Source organism: Lagenorhynchus albirostris, chromosome 16 (genome assembly GCF_949774975.1).
Source record: "Lagenorhynchus albirostris chromosome 16, mLagAlb1.1, whole genome shotgun sequence".
Taxonomy (NCBI): domain Eukaryota; kingdom Metazoa; phylum Chordata; class Mammalia; order Artiodactyla; family Delphinidae; genus Lagenorhynchus; species Lagenorhynchus albirostris.
This window is the reverse complement of record NC_083110.1, coordinates 74,660,312-74,681,939: the sequence shown is the minus strand read 5'-3', so window position 1 is coordinate 74,681,939 and position 21,628 is coordinate 74,660,312. Positions and strand designations below refer to the sequence as shown.

Here is a 21,628-nt window from a genome sequence, read left to right as displayed (position 1 = left end):
GGAAAATTTACCTTCTAACCACCCATCTCTTTGATTGACTTTTTAAAACCAAGTGGGAACCACTTTTGAGGCTGACCCCGTATTCCCATAGGAATTTATTCTTGTAAGTACCTCTCGGCGTCGAGCGCTTCTGGATCCAGGCTTTGCAGCTTCAGGTCCCGAATCTCGTCAGGTTCTGCAGGTGAGGAGACAGGCACCTTCCCGTCGCCAGCAGGAGTGGGGGGCTCAGGCCCGGGCTGCCCCTCAGCCTGCGGGTACCCGGCCGGGCTGTCCCCGCTCGGGGCGGTTGCAGCCTCCATCCTCAGAGCCCCTTCACAGCAGCTGGGGTCCCCAAGGCTTCCTGGCAGAGCCGAGGCACAAGCCGCACCAGAGAACATTCTCGTAGTACCTGCTTCAGGCAGGTGGGCAGACACACGTGCCCCGGTCTCAGCTGTGCTCAAAGTGATGTCATCCTCTGCTTCCCTAGCAGCTTCTGCTCCCAAGCCGGGCTCCAGGGGAGTATCCACCACTTCCCCAGCTGGTGGCTCCAGGGTGCTCTGGGTGCCCAGGGCGTTCTGTGTTTCCGAGATCCCAGCAGCACCTTCATGCCTCCTCTCACCCCTAAGTGTGTCTGGGGTACAGGCCTCACTGATGGCCTCGGCCACAGTCGGAACAATCCCATGGGGAGAAGATGCTCCCTGGGCAGAGGTGGGCACCGACATGTCACCCAGAGCCCCTGGGTGAGAAAAGCCCTGGGCACCATCTTCTCTAGGTTGACTGTCTCGGCTAGATGTCTCCTGGTGCTGTTTTCCAGGAGGAATTCTGTCGTCTTGAACTGCGTCCCCTTCTCCACAGCTCTGGGGAGCCACCTGCAAGTCAGCATCGGGAATCTCTGGAGAAGTCACCTGTGAAGACAGACCCGAAGCTGCTTCCTGCCGGCCGCTTTCCTGCTGGGAGAGGGCCTGGCTCCCAAGCCCCGGCCAGCCTTCCCCAGACCCCTCTGGCTTCTTGCTTTCTGTCAGCATCTGTGGAGCCCCACTCATTTCCTTCCCCACGCTGGCCCCTGGCAGGCTCTGCTCTGCAGCTGGCCGTGCCGGCCCCGGCAGCTTCTCTGGAGCTGGATCCTGGGGACCCAGACGAGAAATCTCAGCCTCTACAGTCAGCTCTTGCTTCTCCTCCTTTGACTGTAAGCAGAGTCCGGCAGGAGTGGTGGGGAGAGGGGCGATGGCCACTCCTTGAGTCCCATCTGGAAGCTTCTCTGGGCTTGGCGTGGCGAGGTCCTTGCCCATCACACTCTTCCCAGCTCCTGCCTTTTCTCCCAGTGTGCTCTGGGGCCGATCGGCGGTCAGGGCTCCAAGCACAGACTTCTCAAAGATCTTGGTGATGTGCTCTCTGAAGTCAGGGAGCCCAGCGATCATACTGGTCTGCCTGGGGCTTGCGTCTACGCCAGCTGATGCTCCCTTCCTGGGATCCTTGGAAGGGTCTACCATCCTCTCCCCACTGCGCTCTCTCTCCCCTGCTGCATCACCTGCTGTGCTCCCCTCACTGGCAAGGTGTGCCGAAAGTTCACTGGGCTTGGCACTTGCCCCGGGAGTTCTTGAGCCTTTCTGTTCCTCTGCGGTCTGCTTTCCCTTGGCCAGAAGTGGCACCCTGTCCAGGTAGGGTATGGAGTCCACAGGTCCCTCAAAGGTCCCAGCTTGGGGGCTTCCGCTGCTGGCTGGCACGGCAGAGATTTCCTCACCTGCAGCTCCTGGTTGCCAGAGGGAGGCAGGGGAGCCACACGGTACCTTCGTGGAGGAGGCATTTTCCAAGACAAGCAGGGGCTCCCGTGTGGGACAAGGGCTTTCGCCAGGAGCTCTGAGGCCTTGAGGTGAAACAGCTTCCACGCCACTGTCTTCTGCCCCTTTCCTGGCAGCACCCTCCATATGCAAGTAAGGAGTGTCAGGGGCAGCCTCTTCTGGTGGCCTGGACGACAGGAGCCTCTTTGAGTCAGGGACAGCCTGGGCTGCAGAAATATCCACCGCGCTCCTGGGAATCCCACCCAGCTCCCTGGCTGGCAGCAAGGCATCCTGGCAGCTGGCGGAGGGCTGCTCAGCTTGGCAGGGCTCACCTAGGGCCCAGGTAGAAGCTTCCTCCCCAGGGGAGGGGCACTGCTCTGTTGGGAGGAAGCCCCCACTCCGAGCAGCTTCTCCTGGCTCCCCCGGAGCCCGTTGGGTCCCCAGGTCTCCTCCGTCAGCGTTCCCACCAATCCCAGCCGTCCCACCACCCGCACCTTGATCCTCGGCTGATGGGAAACTTTCAAGAAGCTTCTGGGGCTCTGCATCCGTGGCGGTGGGATGCTCCATTTCCTTGTGTGGGGCTAACCCCGACCGCCGCCTGCCCTCCTGGGTTTCATCCCCGGCCTCTCTCTCTGGGGCCTCCTGGGTGGGTGTGACTCTGGGGCCGGCAGGTGCTGGAGCTGGTGGGCAGCGAGCTGCCTTCAGGAGAGCTACTGAATCAGGCCGACAAGGCGGGGCCCCCACTGTGTTCCCACTTGCCTTCTCTGTCTCACCCAAGTCCTGGAGCGGGGGCCAAGCGTCAGCTGCTTCCGAAATGCCTGCATCCCCGAGACATGCCTCTTCATGCTGGCTGCCAGCTTTCCGCCCATCAACCAGATCCTGCTGGGACTTGTTTGGCCCCTGTCCAGCACAGCAACTTTCCTTTCTGCTCAAGCTACATGCAAGAGAAGAGTCTTGTAAGGTGTCTGCGGCAGGAGGTGGGCCCCCGGACAGCTGACTGCCACTGCATTCCCCCCCTTGCCCGTTCCCCCCTAGTGCAGGCAACTCCGGTCTCTTTGGTGCTGACAACTCCAGCGGCTCTGTCGTACGATTCTCCGGAACCGTGTGCCCGGGAGGTGAACTTGGAGCAGCAGACGGACTGCCCTTGGGGAGCTCGCTCTGAAGTTCTGATTCAGAAGCCTGTTCCTTTGCTCCATGAGTGGGCAAGCTCACATCTTCCCGAGGTTCCACAGGTGTGTGGATTTGGGGAGAATCTGCACCCAGGTTCTTAAGCTCTGCATCACCTGGGGAAGTTTCTTTCTCGCTTTCGCACCATTGGGACTTCTCCCTGAGCGTTTCGGAGGTGGATGCTTCTGGGTCCGTTTGGGACAGCTGGAGACGGTTCTCAGAACACAGTGAGGGCCTCTCGGTTGCAGCCACTCGTATCCCGCTGTCCCCCGGGCAGGACAGGGTTTCCTGCTGATCCAGCTCCAGGCTGAGGGTCGTGAGCCCACAGTCCACTGCCAAGTTCTCCTCCTCAGGGGGAGGTGGCCCATCGGTGTGGACTTCCTGTCCAGTTGCATCACGCCCCAGCCCATGGGCGTGGGGTGGTGTCACCGAGCCCGCCGCATCACAGCTGCCCAGCCTCTGCGCGGATGGGTGGCTCCTCGTCTTTATTTCAGATTTGCCCTCCGCCTCCTGGGCTTTGGGGACGACCTCTGTAGCAGGAGTTGACAGGAAATCCGATTTCTCTGATTCTAAAGCAGGAAGAGGGTCCATTCTTCCCAATGCCCCCACATCCTGAAAGGTGTCAGGATACTTGGTCTGCAGTCCTGGCCCCTCCCAGACAGCTCCCTCGGGAAAAACATGTTTACCGGCTCCATCCGGCCCAGAGGGGGGGATGGGATCCTGCTCGTGGAGCTGGTGCAGTGAAGCAGATGCATGGACCACTTGGGCTTCTCCCATCATCCCACAGGCTGCCGAGCTCCAAGCTGCATCTTCTGATGGAGAGCCGGGCCTGTCCACGTGCCCGGGGGCCTCCTTTCTGAGTGGCTGTGCTGAGGCCATGCTGGGAAGGCTGTTGCTCTCCACATCGCCAGTTAGCTGTGAAACCTCGTCCTTTTCCCCCTTTGGGTCAGGCTTGCAGCCACAGACTTCGGGTTGCTCTCCCTGAAGGTTCCCAGGATCTGCACCCTCGGGGGGCTCTGGGGCTGCCTCCTGTCCTCTAGGGTCGGCCCCAGGTTGTCTGCTTTCCGTAGCCACAGCTGGACCCTCGGGGGCTTTGCCTTCATCCTTTGGCCCCAGTGACCTTCTGGCATTTTCATCTGATGCGCCGGGAGGGGGAAGAGGCAGAAGCCCTTGCTGGACCTCGTGGCTTTGCTCCCTATTCCAGAGCTCTTCCCTCTCCTCCGGGGGTGAAGGGATAGGAACCTCTCCGGGGCCGCCTTCGGGACCCGCTCCCTCTCCTCCGAGGTCTGATGCGTGCTTCTCCTGTCCTGCCAACGCTGCTTCTGCCCACTCTGTAGGAACGGGCCTCTCAGCATCGGAAATCATCTCTCTGGGCTGTTCTGCAGCAGCAGAGGCCCGAGCAGCTGGCTGTGAAGTGAGGCTTGAAGCTGGGTCCGTTTCCTCAGTCGCCGCGTGTGGGGCGGGCTCGGGGCTCACAAGCAGGCCCCCCTCGGGCTGGTCACCTGCCGTCACACAGACGGCCTGACGGGGCTCAGCTCCTTGCCTCCCTGTCTGCGAGTGACCCCGAGCATCAGGGGCAACCAGAGTCTCCTCCCAAGAGTCCCTGGCCCCCGGTGCCAGGGCAGGACCCAGTGACTCCCAGGGCAGCTCTGTGGGCGGCGGATGCGCTCCCACTTGCCGCGGGCAGCTTTCCCGGGCAGCGACCTTCGCTTCTGCTCCTTGGGTCGCCCCTGGAGCACTCCCGCTGGGAGGGCAGGCCCTGAGCGCCCCCGAGTCATCGGTGAAGTCCTGAGGCGGCCCCTCCACTTGGCATTTAGGGGCTGGATCTTGCGGGGTCGGGTTCTCGGGTTCTGGGGGGGACTCTTCCGGGCCGGCTGAGCTCTCTTGGCCTGGTCGGGCTGCAGCAGGGGCCATGGGGGCTCCCCGCGCAGACTCTGGCAGGGGAAAGCCACCTGCAGCCTCTTTCCCTTGGGACTCAAAACCACCAGTCCGGCCATCCTCTCCACACAGCTGCACCGTCATCGGCTCTCGAGGAGCAGCTGCTGAAATTCCCGGCACCTGGCCAATGGAACTGGAGGAAGACAGTTTCTGCCCCTCCTCTTCCTTCGGTCCTCTCTCTCTTCCGGCGCTGGGGGCGATTGCAACCACCCTGCGCTGAGTAGAGCTGTCCATCCCAGGGACAAAGGCTGCTGGGGCGTATCCTGGGGCATTTGGAGAAGGTTCCCTCTGGGGGTGTTGAGCCAGGGGACAATCTTCAGGTTCCGCTGCTGGGCTTGCCAAGCAACCTTCCGGGGTGCCCTCAGCAAAGGGCACGGAGGCCAAGGGACTCCCCTGCTCCCAGGGCTCCGGCGGGCTGGGCAGTGGAGAATCTTCTTGGCCCGTGGCTTCCCGTGGGTGCTTCCTCGGCTCAGTCACCTCTGGGGACATGATGCAGGGATACCGGCTGGAAGCACCTTCAGAAGTGGAGCAGGAACCTCCATGCCCGACGCTGCCAACAATGAAAACATTTATTGTTTTATCAGTTCTCATGGATGCCAAGGACAGAGCCACAGCCCAGGCAGAATCACTGCACACCTCTCCCCACCAAAGGCCACAACACACACCAGCCTCGTGCATCTCGTTCCTCTCCATGAAGAGACACCCCCCAATCCCACCCCACCTGTAACCATGACACGTGCCCTCACTCTCTGCAAAAATTAGTGCAGAAAATCTCAAACATTCGATCTGAGGCTTTCCATGCTGGTCAGTAGAGAACCGGGAAATACGGAAACTAATTCATAATTGTCTACAATGCAGGAAACTCAGAAGGTTTTGAATAAATATAAACCATGGTAGAGAATTTGGATGAGCTCTCTGTAGTTTACAGAGAGGTCCTGAACACTTCTGGGGATCCTTAGATGTTCAGGAAAAAGGCAAAAATGGGCAAAGCCAAGCTTTGAAATCAAGAGCTATTCTTGCAAAAAGTTAACTCGGTTCTTTACATTCAGCGGGTGGTACTGTGAGGCATAATCCAAAAATCAATTCTATTTAGCTGTGGAATTTCTGCATATGAACTACATATACAATTCCTGGGAGCTGAACTACCTTCATACCCATATGTGTCTCAGCTTGAAATTACTTTGCTGTACAGTGTGTAAAGAAAAACTGTGAACATGCAGGAAAATTGGGGGCATATGGCTGAGTCATGGACTTGCTATAGATCATTAACTATCCAGTTACTGTAAAATAGCTTATCACATCCCATATTTAGACTGTGTTTCTCAATTCTGTATAGTTTTAATTAGGTGTATTTTTTAAATTTAAAAGCAATATACGGCCAAGACAAAATTTTGAAAATGTAGAAAAAATGCTTGCCACCTGAAGTGTTCTAGTGAATTTCCTTTTCTTCCTACGCAACTCTTTAGGGGGTGCAATTTTTGTTATTTTTACATAGCTGTGATTCTATATACTTTTATGATCATGTATCTTTCAGTATCAAAAGAAATTGCTCAAGGCAAAGTTAACAGAAGTATGGCTTTTCTAAGGCTTTTACCATGTTCTTTGAAATTATTACAGGGAGGAAAATTTATGGCATCTTCTTGTAACTATTACATACACACACATTCACATATTCATAGACCCACAGTGTTTTGGATACAACCAGAGGAAAGATTTTATTCTACGTGTCCACTACCAAAATCCTATCTTTCCGTGAAGGGCAATGCATATACATTCGTTTATGAGAGATGCATATAGTGGGAAGATGAAGTACATTTCTGTTCAAATTTAGAAATATGTGTTATGGACTGAATTGTGTCCATCTAAAAATCCACATGTTGAAGTCCTAATCTATCATGTGACTGTATTTGGACACGGGGCCTTTAAGGAGGTCAATTACCGTTAAGTGAGGTCATAAGAGGGAGGTCCTAATCCAGTAAGACTGAAGTCCTTATAAGAAGAGGCAGGGACACCAGGAGTCGCTCGCTCACATAGACAAGAAGGCCATGAGCAGATGCAGCAAGAAGCTCCCATCTGCAAGCCAGGAAGAAAGGTCTCCCAGAAACCAGCCCTCTAGCCCCTAACCTTGGAATTCCCTAACTGAAAAAATACATTTCTGTCACTGAAGCCACCCAGTCTGTGGTCTTCTCTTATGGCAGTGTGAACAGACTAATACAATAGGTATAGTGGGCATTTATTGTACCATCCTTTCAACATTTTTAAGGTTTCAAAATTTCCAAAATGAAAAGCTGGGAAAATAATAATGGATGAAATTTATTGGACATCAGTGCTTTACCTGGATTATCTCATTTAGCCCTACCAGTAGCCACACAAGATGGATATTATCACTGCCATTTTGCAGATAAGAACCCGAGAACAGAGGGGTTAAGCTTGAATCTGTTGGGCCATAATCTTCTTATTCACTCTATGCTGCCTCCAAAAATAAAAACTTCCACGGAGGGGGACAATGTTTGTGTCCCCAAAATTCAAATGTTGAAAACTAATCCCCAAGGTGATGGTATTAGGAGATGGGGTCTTTGGGAGGTGATTCAGTCAGGAAGGTGGAGCCCCCACGAAAGGATTAGTGCCCTTATAGAAGAGACCCGAGAGAGTTTCCTTGCCCCTTCTGCCTTGTAAGGACGCAGAGAGGAGGCGTCCATCTGTGAACTCGAAAATGGACCCTCACCAGACATAGAATCTGCTGGCACCTTGATCTTAGATTTCCAGCCTCCAGAACCACAAGAAATAAACGTCTGTCGCTAAGCCATCCAGTCTATGGTATTTTTATAGCAGGCTGAACAAACTGAGACAGAGGGCAAAAGTCTCTTTACCTGGCTCCATTCCAGCCTCTCGCCAAGCCCCTCACCTATGAGATGTACATGACATCACATGACATCCTTGAAGGAGGTGTGTACACATGTCACCACACTAGTTGTCCTGACTTAATGCTTGTTCCCGCACATATGACATTGAAAAAATTTCAGATGGACCCAAGAGAGAGTTGGCTACTATCTCAACCAGATTAGCATTTTCAGACCAAAAGCAAGGCTGACAAGAGCAAAGAAGAGAAAACCCAGAGGGTAAGTTATGGGAATCCCTCCAATCCTCACATGGTCATGAGGACGGACGCGCCCACGGAGAGCCCTGGCCCCATGCTGACTGACACGTGTGAAAACACCAGGTGTGCAGGTAACGTGCCTTGGCCTGGCCTCTGCAGAGCAGCATTTCTGGAAATCAATGGATTGTTCCAGAACCAGCAACTCTGCACTCTTGAATCTGGCCATTTTCCTTTTAATAAGCACTTTACACTGAATTGTGTCCCAATCTTTAACTAGGGTGTCAAACGGTTTAGTAGCTGATGAGATCAATGGTGTGTAATTCATAAATGAAGGGCTCCGATTGATGCCTGCTTGCTCAAGAAGCGCAGAACACAGCCCCCCTGCGCTGGTAACAAAACAGACAAAGCAGCTTTGTTGTCCTGTCTCTGACAGCAGCTGCTAGCTCAGGAGAGTGTGCGGCTTCCCTTCAGGCTGCCTGAAGTCAGGACCATCTGGGGACGAGACGACAAATTCACTCAATCTGGGCACCTTGAAAACCTGCAGGTCTTTGGAGACAGCAACCAGGAACACATCTCCCAGAGTGTGAGCATACGACTCCATTCAAAATAAGGACCCAGCCTTGGTTTATTTCGCCTAAGCTGGGCACCAGCAATCTCTGTGATTGCCCATCAGAAGCCAATTTTTAAAACCAGATTAAAGGCACTCACCAGGAGCAGATTTGCCCAAGGGCAGGAAAAATTCTAAGAACTCATCTGTGAGGGCTCTGCGTTAATGGAAGCTTCCATAATGTCCTTTTGTGCTTCAAGATTGAATCACAATGTGTAGGATGGAGGTTCAGCTCAGAATCCAAAGGCGAGCTCTTGTGGGCTGGGCAGCGTGTTCTCAATGGAAGGCTTTCAGCCCAAAGTGGGCACAGCCTTTGAATTGAGGAGGGGAGGGCACAGCCTCCCCGGTGCCGACCAGCCGTCCCCAGCCAAGAAAGCGAGAGGCATGGGGTGCAGAGACCTGGGAGGAGGGGTGATTTGCTGCAGCGAAGGTCTAAGCAGAGGATGGAGATACAGAAAATGTCCTCCCCACCATCCTAGCTGGAGACAATCACATCCAGATGGGTTCCTGAATGAATAGCTCTGAAGACACACACTCAGGCCAAGTAGGAATGCTTAAAAAGGGGAAGGAGGCTGGTGGAGGGAAAAACAAGCATGCCCCTGCACTACCAGGCTTTAAGGGAAGCAGCAAAACCATAAAGCAAAGTCGTCAGGATGGAGAGTTGCCGCTGACTGAGCATTTACTAAGGCCAAGCCCGTGCTAAGCGCTTCAGTTATGATTACATTTAATCCACACAGTAGCCAGGCAGAGCGGATGCCCCCCACTGCACAAATGAGGAAATATTCACAGAGAGGTTCAAGACCAGACCTGGGTCGCATGCGGGGCTCCCACGGCAAAGCAAGATCAAGCCCCGCCTGGCTCCAGGACCCTGCTGTCTCCTGCTTCCCTGTGCTTGCTGGCCTCGCCTCTCCTGGACCAATGCAGCAGCCTCTTCTCCCACCCACTCTGGCCCCTGCATTCTCTTCTCCAGGCTGCAGGCAGAGCAATGGCTTAGAAATGAAAGCCTGACCCTGTCACCCTCATGGGAAGACTCTCCGGTGGTGGCTTCACTTTGCAATCAGCTGTGCCCCCAGCCTACCTCTCCGGCTTCGTCCCACGCAGAGCTCCCCATCCGTGCATTTTCCTGGAGCTGGAGCCCTCCTGCTTCTCCCTGCATATCCCAGCCCCAATCTTCACTTTTCGATGAAACCTCCCTGGACTGGCCTCTGGGATCAGCTCTCCTTCTACATCCCTACACAGTGAGGGCACTAGTCACAGCTGCCATCAGAAAGGATGACCATTTCTCCCACTGGAGTATAACGGAGACTGGGTCTTGCCTCTTTTCAATATTGTATCTCCAGTGCTTGCCATACTGCAAACATTGAATATATGAATGCATGAGTGGATGGATGGATGGATGGATGGATGGATGGATGGATGGATGGATGGATGGACAAATACAACTAAACGCAAATCAAGGGTACTAAATATGCAGAAATGCTCCCAAATCCTGGTCGTTTGACTTGAAGATGAGGAAAGTTCTTTTCTTCCATACAGTCACAGCACTCTAGTGATCTATGAGTCCAAACCTCTCATTTGACAGGAATGAAGAAACTGAGGCCCAGGAAAGGCAAAGTACTTTTGTTTAAATACCTCTGCCAAAGAAATGAGGTTAAGGCAGCACTACTCAACCCCAGGTCCCTTTGCTCACTGGTGGGTCTGATAAGTTAGGGGGTGCACTGCAAGTGATTTGTTATTAATTATAAAGCACAGAAGTCTGCGAATGATTTGTAATTTTCATAAATTAGCCTAATTCAAGAGATGATAAGGTGTCCCCACAGAACATCGTCTCTGTTACTCATTTTGCATTCTGCTGCAGTTTCTGGAAAAGGAAAGCATGGGGCCGAGGGAGATCCAGCAAGTTAGACCACAGACCCTGGGGACTACCTGTCCTCAAGCACGGCTAACGGCTGGGGCTGGGGTGAGGGGCACGGGGGCTGTGTGTGCTCCTCGGCTTCTGCATCATGCCGTGGCCCACAAATTAGGGGCTTTTCTGACACTTCTGAGTTCTCAGAGAGGTCTGACACTTCTGCCCTATTCTCCACTCCTTTCGGGTCGTCGCCCCAGGAAGTGAGGCTTCTCTGATTGGTTAGATGGGGAAGGCAGCCCCCCGTAGGTCCAGTCTTCCCATGGGTGGAAGTTAAGGTGTTCAAGGTCACTGAGATGAGCTCACCCACAGTGCAGCCCCTCTCCCCGCTGCCTGCCTCCCCGTCCATCAGGGCAGCCTGCCCTCGCACACAGCCTGGCGCTGGTGGGACTTGATTCCGGGCACAGTATGCCAAGCCCCTGGTTGGCTCTTCCTCCAGTCCAGCCTCGCCAGTGATCAAACTGGCTTCCTTCTCCCTCTCTGACTCTGGCCACCTCCTTCACAATTGATTCAGAATCTGCTGCGACCACTGACCTTCGACACCCGCTGAAAGGAGTTCAGGGTGGAGATCAGGAATGAGGCCCTCTGTGCTCTGGGGAAAACTGGCAGAACAGGCCTCCAGAGACTGAGATATTTTTCAGGAGGTTTTATGAGCCCATGTCTTGCACCTCCTCAGATCTAGAAAAGCACTAAGATCATGAACGGAGACATCTGCTCCTTGTGACCAGCAGCGGCCTTCTGCTGAGACGTGCGCTTGACTGCACGCACCCCCTTCACCAAAATCCTATGTAACACTGACCTTCCCCCAACCCCTTCGGAGCAGTTCCTCAGAGCTCTCTGAGAGGCTGTCTCCCAGGCTGTAGTCCTCATTTTGCCCCAAATAAAACCTAACCCACGGGACTTCCCTGGTGGTGCAGTGGTTAAGAATCCGCCTGCCAATGCAGGGGACACGGGTTTGAGCCCTGCTCCGGGAAGATCCCACATGCCGTGGAGCAACTAAGCCCGTGAGCCACAACTAATGAGCCCATCCACTACAACTACTGAAGCCCGCACACCTAGAGCCCGTACTCCGCAATGAGAGAAGCCACCGCAATGAGAAGCCTGTGCACCGCAGTGAAGAGTAGCCCCCGCTCGCCGCAACTAGAGAAAGCCCGCGCACAGCAACGAAAACCCAACACTGCCAAAAATAAATAAATAATAAAATAAATAAATTTTAAAAAATTATAAAAATAATTAAAAACAACAACAAAAAACCTAACCCACAACTCTCACGTTGTGCATTTTCTTTAAGTCAACAATGGGATGAATAAAAAATATATTTTTAACGGACGCCATAACTGCTCACTTAGGTTGACTCCTGCACTGTGAGATAGATCACCATTCCAGAGCCTTCAGAGAAGGAATTTACATGGTGAGTGATCTGTGCAGAGCAAAGACTCTCAAGTTAATAAGGATATGACAACCGCCATGCTTTAACAACTATAACATGGTATTTCACAGAGAAAAGCACCTCCTCAGAAACTTCTTTGTGGTCCGAGCAGATTAGGTCCAATCCACACTCACAGTCCTAACTTGTCCAAATAATGCTCCCTATATGGATGCCAGCGAGCCTGCTGACCTTGGCAGCCCTGTCAGACTCAGCTTTGTATTTTAAATCCAGTGTTAACTCTTCTCTGGCTCGTTCTGCATTAGAAAAAAGAAAGACCACAATGCTTAAGCAATCCACGCAATAAATGAAAGAAAATTATTAGTAGGTTCTAAAGAGTTATTGGGGAAAAGGGTGTGTGTGTGTTGGGGGTTGGATAAAACACCAAAGCATCCTTAGTATTCAGCCTGTTCTTTGCCACATGAACTTTTATTTGACTTCAAGGTCAAGGTGTTGGTCCACTCAGAAGACTTCATTAACCAGCATAAGGAGGGGAGGGCACAGGCAACTGAATTCCAAAGAAAATTCAAAAACTGTCCTGTAACCAATTTTTTTCAGCAACCCTCATGTGGGTGTTGACCAAACTGTGTGGTTCCCAGCCTCAGTGCTGGGCTTGGAGTGTGACCCCCCCAAGCCTTCCCTGTAGCTGGAATGAACTCGGTGTCTCCTCCTTCTGTCTGTCTGTCACTGTACTTCAAATGTATGTAGATACTATCACAAGAAAACAGAAATTTATTTAAACGCATTTCTGGCATAATAATTACTTTTGATCATTTGGATGTTTCTTAATGATCAATTACCAAAACGAAAACTACAATCCCATTAGAGGAGGCATCTGGGTTTTCTGTTTGTTTGTCTGTTTTTAATCTAATAAGATATTTCTTGAAGAAGATAAGTAAGATGTGATCACAAAGTGAGATTTCCATCAATGTTATTCACAGTAAGTAATCAAATGTCTCTAGTGTTGTATACAGGTAGTTTTTTTGTTTGTTTGGTTGGTTGGTTCGTTTTTTACATTTATATATATTCGTTTTCAGATTCTTTTCCATTATAGGTTATTATAAGATACTGAGTAGATTTTGCTGTGATATACAGTAGGTCCTTGTCGTTTCCTTACTTTATATATAGTAGTGTGTATACGTTAACCCCAAATTCCTAATTTATCCACCCTCCCCGCCCCCCAGTATCCTCTTTGGTAACCATAAATTTGTTTTCTAGAGGCATCTGCTTTTATTCACAATAAAGATTTTTAAAATTCTAATAAGCACGAATCAAGGAATTGGGTAGAGAGACTTCCCTGGAGGTCCAGTGGGTGAGACTGTGCACCCCCAATGGCCCCAGGTTCACTCCCAGGTCGGGGAACTAGATCCCGCACGCATGCCACAACTAAGAGTCCGCATGCCGCAACTAAAAGATCTTGCGTGCTGCAACTAAGACCTGGTGCAGGCTAAATAAATAAATAAAAATAAATATGAAAAAAAAAGGAATTGGGTAGAATGTTTAACTGAGAATATGAAGATTTCCTGAATTGTAAATTAATTCCCACTACTCATCCATGGAAAAATGCAAATGACAGTTTTGCCCATGTGCTCGGATTCTGGGGGTGTTTTTATTTTATTTTGACACATTTTATTTTGGACAAGAAATAGTGGGAAACATGTTTTTGTTATATTCCTTCTTGATAAGACTTCTAACATACATTAGAATAATTTCCGTCCCTTAGTCAACAAAGTGCAAAACAGAGAACACACTGGAATTTTCCCTTGATGACTGAAAAATCTTTCAGCGAATTTGGGCCACTCTCTGAAAAAGAAGATGTTACCAATATCACCTACGTGAGACTGAGCCCCAAAATGTGACTAAGTGTCTCTTGTTAGAGCAAGTCCCAGGGATGATCCATTTTGCTGAGATCTGTCTCTCTGTGATCCCACTGGTCTATATGGTGGTGGGGGTGGTGGTGATGAGTCAACATTAGTGGTGGCCAAGCTGGTTCAATGTCAAAGACATAAAGACCATCCTAGGCTCCTTCCCAGCTCTGACACAGCTGCAGTGACGCATTTGGGAAGATTAACTGCTGTCAAAGTTGGCATTTGAGGCTGTAAAAAGACACAAGAGACAGCAAGTAGCTGTGATACAAGCTGCTCTTGAAGAGAAAAGAGAAACAACTCTTGCCCCTAGCATCCTCTCTCTTACTATAATTTTTTTTCTAGAAGGGTCTCCCCACCTCTCCCAAAATAAATGCCAGGTGTTTTTTGCTGCATTTCCATTTAAAGAAAAAAATTTGTTATGGTGGTTTTTCAAAGTTTTCAGGGAGCCAGGGTTGGAAAATTTCATATATAGAATTATTAACTAACAGGAGGTTGGGCTGATGGGGGATTGGCTTCTACAGGAGATGTGGGAAATGAAGGGCAGTGATCCCTGGAGATGGAAAGTAACAGAGTAAGCCCTGCTCTTGCCCCCCCAGCTTAAGGCCTGGAGAAAGTGGCCCAGGGTGGGGGACCCCAGCTGAAGCCAGATAGTCTCCCTGACTTAAGGAGATGGAGCTGGGTGCTGGGGCGTGGGGTGGTGACCAAGGCATATAAAGTTCCCAAGGCAGGGCACCAAGAAGTGAAAGCTGGGCAAAGAGAGAACTTGGAGTTGTACAAAACACTGATCGGCACATGTATGTATGGAAACCACGTGGGACTAGGTACAGACCACCTGAAAAGCTTATAGGGAAGAATCCTTAAAGCTAATACAGAGCTGGGAATAGTTCCCATTCCTACCAACCAGAGTGGAAAACCTCATAATTCATCGGACGTCTGTTAGAGTACTAAGAAGGGTCTTGCCTCAGTAGTGGAGAAAATTAACCCTAGACTAAACGCTGCTCTGGTCTCACCTTGAAAGCAAAACCCAAAAGGATTAAGCTGATCCAAATAACTGCATCCCAGAGCAAAGTTCAAGAATATTTATAGGAATACAAAAATATCCAGCATCTGAAAGCTTAAAGTCCACAGTGCCTGGCATTCAAAGAAGCAGGAAAATAGACCCAAACTGAAAAGAAAACTCAGTTAATCGAAGTCAACCCAGAAATTGTGCAGATAACAGAAGTAGTACACAAGGACTTTTTGAAAAGTAATATAACTGTATTCCATATGTTCAGGAGGCTAGAGGAAGGATTGAGCATGATAAGTACAGACATGGAAGATATAAAAAGACCACATAAAACTTCTAGAGACGAAAACTACAATGCCTGAAATGAAAAACACACTGGGAGGGATTAATAACAGATTAGTCATTACAGAGAAAAAGATTAGTGAACTTGAAGACATAGCAGTAGAAACTCCCCAAAATGAAACACAAAGAGAAAAAGACTTAAAAAAAAAAAAAAAAAGAACAGATCATCAGTGAGCTGTCAGACAACTTCAAGCAGCTGAACGTATGTGTAGTCAGAGTCCCCAAAGGTGGCAGAGACATTACAAAAAACAGTTGAAGAAATAATGGTTGCAAAATTTCCAGCTATGATGCAAACTGTAAACCCACAAATCCAAGAATCTAACTTCTAGCACAGGAAACAAGAAGAAACTTACACCAAGGCATATCATAACCAAATTGCTTAAAACCAGTTAAAAAGTAAAAAACATTAAAATCAGCTGGAGGAAAAAACAGAAGAACAAACTTAAGGATGACATCAGATTTTGGAAACAATGCAAGCTAGAATACAGTGGGATATCTTTAAAGCAATAAAAGAAAAAAAAATGTCCAACTAAGGACTCTTTGCACAGTGAAAATATCTTTCTAAAGCACAGATGAAATGAAGATTTTTTTCAGGGACTTCCTTAGTGGTGCAGTTAAGAATCCGCTTGCCAACGCAGGGACCATGGGTTTGAGCTCTGGTCCGGGAAGATCCCACATGCTGTGGAGCAACTAAGCCTGTGCGCCACAACTACTGTGAGCCTAGAGCCCGTGCTTGGCAACAAGAGAAGCACCGCAATGAGAAGCCTGTGCACCGCAACGAAGAGCAGACCCCGCTCGCCGCAACTAGAGAAAGCCCGTGCGCAGCAACGAAGATCCAGTGCAGCCAAAAATAAATAAATAAATAAATTTATTTTGAAAGAAAAGATTATTTTTCAGACATGCAAAAGCTAAAAGAATTCATCACCAGCAAACCAGTATTTCAAGAAATACTGAAGACAGTCCCTCAAACCAACAGAAAATAATACCAGAGGGCCGACAGGATCTATATAAAAGAATAAAGAGCACCAGAAATGGTAACTATGCAGGTAAATATAAAGTCATTTTTCCTCACTATTTAAATCTCTTTTAGAAGATAATTGGCTATGTAAAGCAAAAATACCATATACTGTGGGATTTGTAACATGTAGTAGTAAAATGTATGTCCGCAATAGCACAAAGGCCAAAAGTGGAGAAATGGAAGTATACTGTGCAAGATTCTTCTAATATACATGAAGTGGTACAATACCACTTGACAGTAGATTGTGATACTTTAAAGATGTATATACTATAGATCCTAAAGCAACCGCTTAAAATAACACAAATAATTGTAATAAGTCAAAAGGGAGGTAAAGTAGAATCATAAAAATAATTTTTTTTAAAAAGGAGAAAAAGGAGGGAAAAAGGAACAAAAATATAGATGTACAGAGAAAACAACAGGACCGTAGATTTAAGCCAACTATATTAATAATCACATTAAATGTAAATGTTATAAACACTCCAGTTAACATGCAGAGGTATTCAGAATGGATTAAAAAATCAAGATCCAACTACATGCTTCCTACAAAAAAGGCACTTTGAACTTTGCTTAACAAGCACAAATAGGTTAAAAGTAAGAAAATGAGGGGGGAAAAGGTATACCATGAAAATACTAATCAAAAGAAAGCTGTTGTGTCTATATTATATCAGACAAAGTCAATTTTAGAGCAAAAAATATTACCAGGCATAAAGTAGATCATCATAATGATAAAATGTTCAATTCATCAAGAGGATGTAACCATTCTGAAAGTTTAACTAACAACAGAGCTTCAAAATACATAGTGCGGGCTTCCCTGGTGGCTCAGTGGTTAAGAATCTGCCTGCCATTGCAGGGGACACGGGTTCAAGCCCTGGTCTGGGAGGATCCCACATGCTGTGGAGCAACTAAGCCCGTGTGCCACAACTACTGAGCCTGTGCTCTAGAGCCTGCGAGCCACAACTACTGAGCACTCATGCCACAACTACTGAAGCCCAGACGACTAGAGCCTGTGCTCCACAACAAGAGAAGCCACCGTAATGAGAAGCCCGCGCACCGCAACGAAGAATAGCCCCCGCTCACCTCAACTAGAGAAAGCCCCTGCACAGCAACGAAGACCCAACTCAGCCAAAAATAAATAAATTAAATAAATAAATTAAAAAAATATATATATATAAAACGTAAAAACTGATAAAAACGGAAGTGGACAGATCTACAATTATAACCTAATGGTTCCATACCCTTTTCTCAATAATTTATTCTACAAGTAGATAGAAAATCAGTACAGATATAGAAGAGTGGAACTACACTATCAACCAACCTGACCTAATTGACATTTATTAAACACTATTCAATAGTGGCAGAATTACATTCTTTTCAATTGCAAATGAAACATTTATAAGACAGACCATATTCTACACATTAAAAAAAACTCAATAAATTTTAAAATATTAAATTATTCAGAGTGCATTATCTGGCTACAATAGAATTAAATTAGAAATCAATAAGAGAAAGATATCTGGAAAATCCTCAACTATTTGGAAATTAAATAATACATTTCCAAATAGGCTGTGAGTCAAAGAACAAATTAAACGGATAATTAGAAAGTATTTGAACAAAATGAAAACACAAATATCAAAATGTGTCAGATGCAGTTAAAGCAAGATTTAGAGTGACTTTTAATGCCCTAAAATACCTATATTAAAAAAGGACTCAAATAAATGACCTCAACTTCTACCTTAAGAAACTATAGAAACACTGGTTACACAACAGTTAAGTGGTGATACTTAACACCACTGAACTGTACTTAAAATTGGTTAAGATGGTAAATTGTATGCTTTGCCTTTTTAAACCCAATAAAAAATAATTTAAAAAAACAAGTAGCAGTGTTGATTAAAAGAAACCAAATACCAAAGTATACCTACCGTTCAATACCATTTATATGAAATTCAAGAACTGGCAAGACTAATCAGTGGTGGTAGAAGTCAGAATAGTTGTTATTCTTGGGCAGAGGTACGGACTGGGAAGTGACATGAGAGAATATTCTGGGGTAATGGAAATAGATCTGGGCCTGATTACACAGGGGTATAGGCGTGTAAACATTCAACAAGTTCAGATTTATAAGCTTATGGTACGTATTTTATACCAATTTTAAAAAGGTAATAGAAAAAAAAAAAACTATGAAGACAGTTAAAAGACTCATGGTTGCCCCTGGAGAGAAGGAGGGAGGGATGAATAGGTGGAACACGGGAGATTTTTAAGGCAGTGAAACTATGCTGTATGATATTGTAATGGTGGATACATGACATTATGCGTTTTTCAAACCCATAGAATGTATAATACGATGAGTGAACCTTAATGTAAAGTATAGATTTTAGTTAATAATGTATCGATATTGGTACATTAATTGTAACGAATGTACCACACTAATGCAAAATCTTAATAATAGGGGAAACTACTGTACAGAGGAGGGAGAGATTTTGGGAGCTCTCTGTACTAAGTTTTTCTGTAAAACCGCTCCAAAAATAATTCATTAATTATTTAAATATATTATATATTTATATTATATTTATACAAATAAGTTATTTAATGTGTTTTGTATTTAAATATATATAAATATATGTATATCTGCACAGAGCTATGACAATCAATAAAGAACTAGAAAAAATAGAAAAGTCTGAGGGAAACACACTAATATTTTAAAAACAGTTGTCTGTAGACAGTGGGAGTATCAGTGACTTTCTCCCCCTCTACTTTCTACTTTTCTCTATTTTCCAAGTACTGTCTCTGAATGGAACAATGCTCCTCTTCTCCGCTTCTTAAAGGTTCTGTTGAAACCAGAGGAGCAGAAAGCAGACACACACCTAATTCAGCGCATGACCTTCTTTTCCAGCCAGTGTCAAAAGTCAGGGAGCTCCTCCTTTTCTCCCTCCCTCCCACTCTCCTCTCCGTGTTTACTTCCTGCCAGAGATAAATAATGAGTGAGAAGCAGGACAGGCTGGTGGAAGCTGCAACCGGCGCTGCCTGACACACCCTGCCTTGCTTGGCAGGAGCCTGTGAACAGAATCCGGACTTCACAATGCTTTGTTTGGAAGAAACAGCACCTACTGCTTGGGAAACATGGGGCCCAGACCTGAAGCGCTGGCCCCGGCCACTGCTCATAAAACCGATCAGATCTTCTTGCTGCTTCTTTTTTCTGGGTCTGAGAACTGACCTTCTTTATAGGGAAATTAAACTTTGAAAACAGACTGGGGTTTGCTTTCTAATGTGTCTCTATGGAAGACCACAAGGCAAATCTTTTCAGGCACCTGTAAGGACTCAGCGTAATGGCTATGGGCCTGGGCTTTGGGTGGCATCAAACCAAGTTGGATTCTAGTTCCCACCATGCTACGTTTTGTCTGTGTGACCTGGGGCTGGTTCCTTAACCTCCCAGAACCTCAGTTTCCTTATATAGCCCCTCAGGTCATCTGTATTCATCCACACAGAGCTGCTAGAATGAGGTATGTGTTTCAGCCCTGAGTCCAATGCCCAGCATGCAGTGGACTTAGTTTGAAAATAACTGACAAGGGAAAAGAATCTGAAAAAGAATATATACATTCTGAATATATATATATTCTGAGTCACTTTGCTGTACACCTGAAACTAACACAACATTGTAAATCAACTACACTTCAACAAAAAATAAAATAAAAATAATTTTTTTAAAAAAGTCAGTACCTTTATAAACTAAAAAGAAAAGAAAAGAAAATGACTATGGGAGGCAAGGTATAAGAAACATCCTTACCTGTCATTTGGAGCCCACCATTTCTTTTTTTTCGAACCGTTTTTCTACCCTTCCCTAGGTGTTCCCTACCCAAACACCAAGGATTTTTTCTTCTAAGTTTGTAGTTTTGAAAGATCCAAGAGGTTGAGCTTAATGAATGTGCTACATCTCCTATTTTCCACATTTAAAGAAGTTCTGAAATTTAAGAGGCTAGTAAGTCTAGTGCTTCCTAAATTCTGTTTCTTATAGATCTATAATAATTATACCTCTTCCTTCTGCCTGGGACCACCTTCTTTCCCCACAATCCCCTACTTCCACTCAGTTTTGAAGCCCCAGCTGCAAGGCCATCTCCTCTGGAGGATGCTCCTTCTTTCCTCAGCGAGTCTGGCCTCTCTCCTGTCCCTGTGCTCCCACAGAGTCTGCCTATAGCATTTAGCTTCTTCTAGAATTATTCATCCACATGTCTTTCTCTACAACTGGACCAACATGTCCTGTTCATCTTTGTACCTCTGGCCTCAAGCCCAGAGCTTGCCCTGTGGTGAGCTGTGGGTCCATGTTTGTTAAATGGACTAAGAAACCCGTCCCTCCTCCAAGGAAATTCAGGCGTTTAAGGTGTTGGGTGTTAAGATTCTGCACCAAAAATTCTGAAGTGTGGGTATTTTTTCCCCACACCGACAAGCAGTTCTCCAATACTAGCTGGGAGTCCTACAATTCAGCTCCATTCTGACATGACCTGGAGGTACATTACATAGCATCAGACCACACAGGCTAAGGGCTCCGTCCCACAGGACTGCTCCCGCCACCCCAATAAGTCCAGATTGTTACCTGAGCTTCTGACCAACTGGCTATAAATCAGAGGTTCCCATGACTCCCTCCTCGGGTTTAATTAATTTGCTAGAGTGGTTCACAGAACTCAGAGAAACATTTTACTTCCTAGATCACCAGTTTATTACAAAAGGAACAGCCCAATGGAGGACATGCATAAAGCAAGGTATGGGGAGAGAGTGAGGGGCCTCCATGCCCTCTGAGCTTCGCACTCGCTTTGAATCCATGTGTCCACCACCCCAGAGGCCCTCTGAACCCTGTCTTTGTGGGGTTTTAAGGAGGCTTCATTCCATAGGCATGACTGATTAAAATCATTGGCTATTGGTGATCAATTCAACCTCCAGCCCCTCTCCACCCCCCCCCCCCCCACACACACACAGAGGTCAGGGAGGTAGGACTGAAAGTTCCAACCCTCCAATCACAGGGTTGGTTCCCCTGGTAACCGGCCCCCATTTTTAAGTGCTTTCCAAAAGTCACGTCATTAGCATAACAAAAGACACCTTTATTGCTCTCATCACTTAGGAAATTCCCAAGGTTTTAGGAGCTCAGTGCCAGGACTGGGATGAAGACCAAATATATGTTCCTTATTATAAATCACAATATCACAGGTACATAGCAGGAAATGAGCTATCCCTGAAGCGCAAAGGAGAACCGTGCTTTTCTCTCAAAGATGGTGGGCCATCCTACGTTTCCCCCAGTTTGACACAGCGTTTGTGATGGTCACCACGCTATCTTGCCAGATTGGTACCTGGTAGCAACAGGATTTCCTCCTGGGCACTGGGTCTGTGACTTATGGAACTCAGCAGATAGACCTGTTCAGGCCAGTTTTTCATATCTCAGCAAATGGCCCCCTTTACCCAATTGCGCAAGCCCAGACTTTGGGAGTCTTCCTTGATTCTTCTCTCCCTCCTTCT

At 47.6% G+C, this 21,628-nt stretch overlaps 1 protein-coding gene across 11 annotated transcripts in view; it reads right to left on the bottom strand.

The window, feature by feature from the left end:
• TACC2 (transforming acidic coiled-coil containing protein 2) overlaps positions 1–21,628 on the bottom strand; it is a 206,824-nt gene that overhangs the window by 138,371 nt on the left and 46,825 nt on the right. For all 11 annotated transcript variants that reach the window (XM_060125889.1, XM_060125887.1, XM_060125894.1 and 8 more), the window contains one exon: positions 112–5,412. In XM_060125889.1, coding sequence (XP_059981872.1) covers positions 112–5,412 — 5,301 coding nt within the window. The remainder of the gene's footprint in view (positions 1–111; positions 5,413–21,628) is intronic.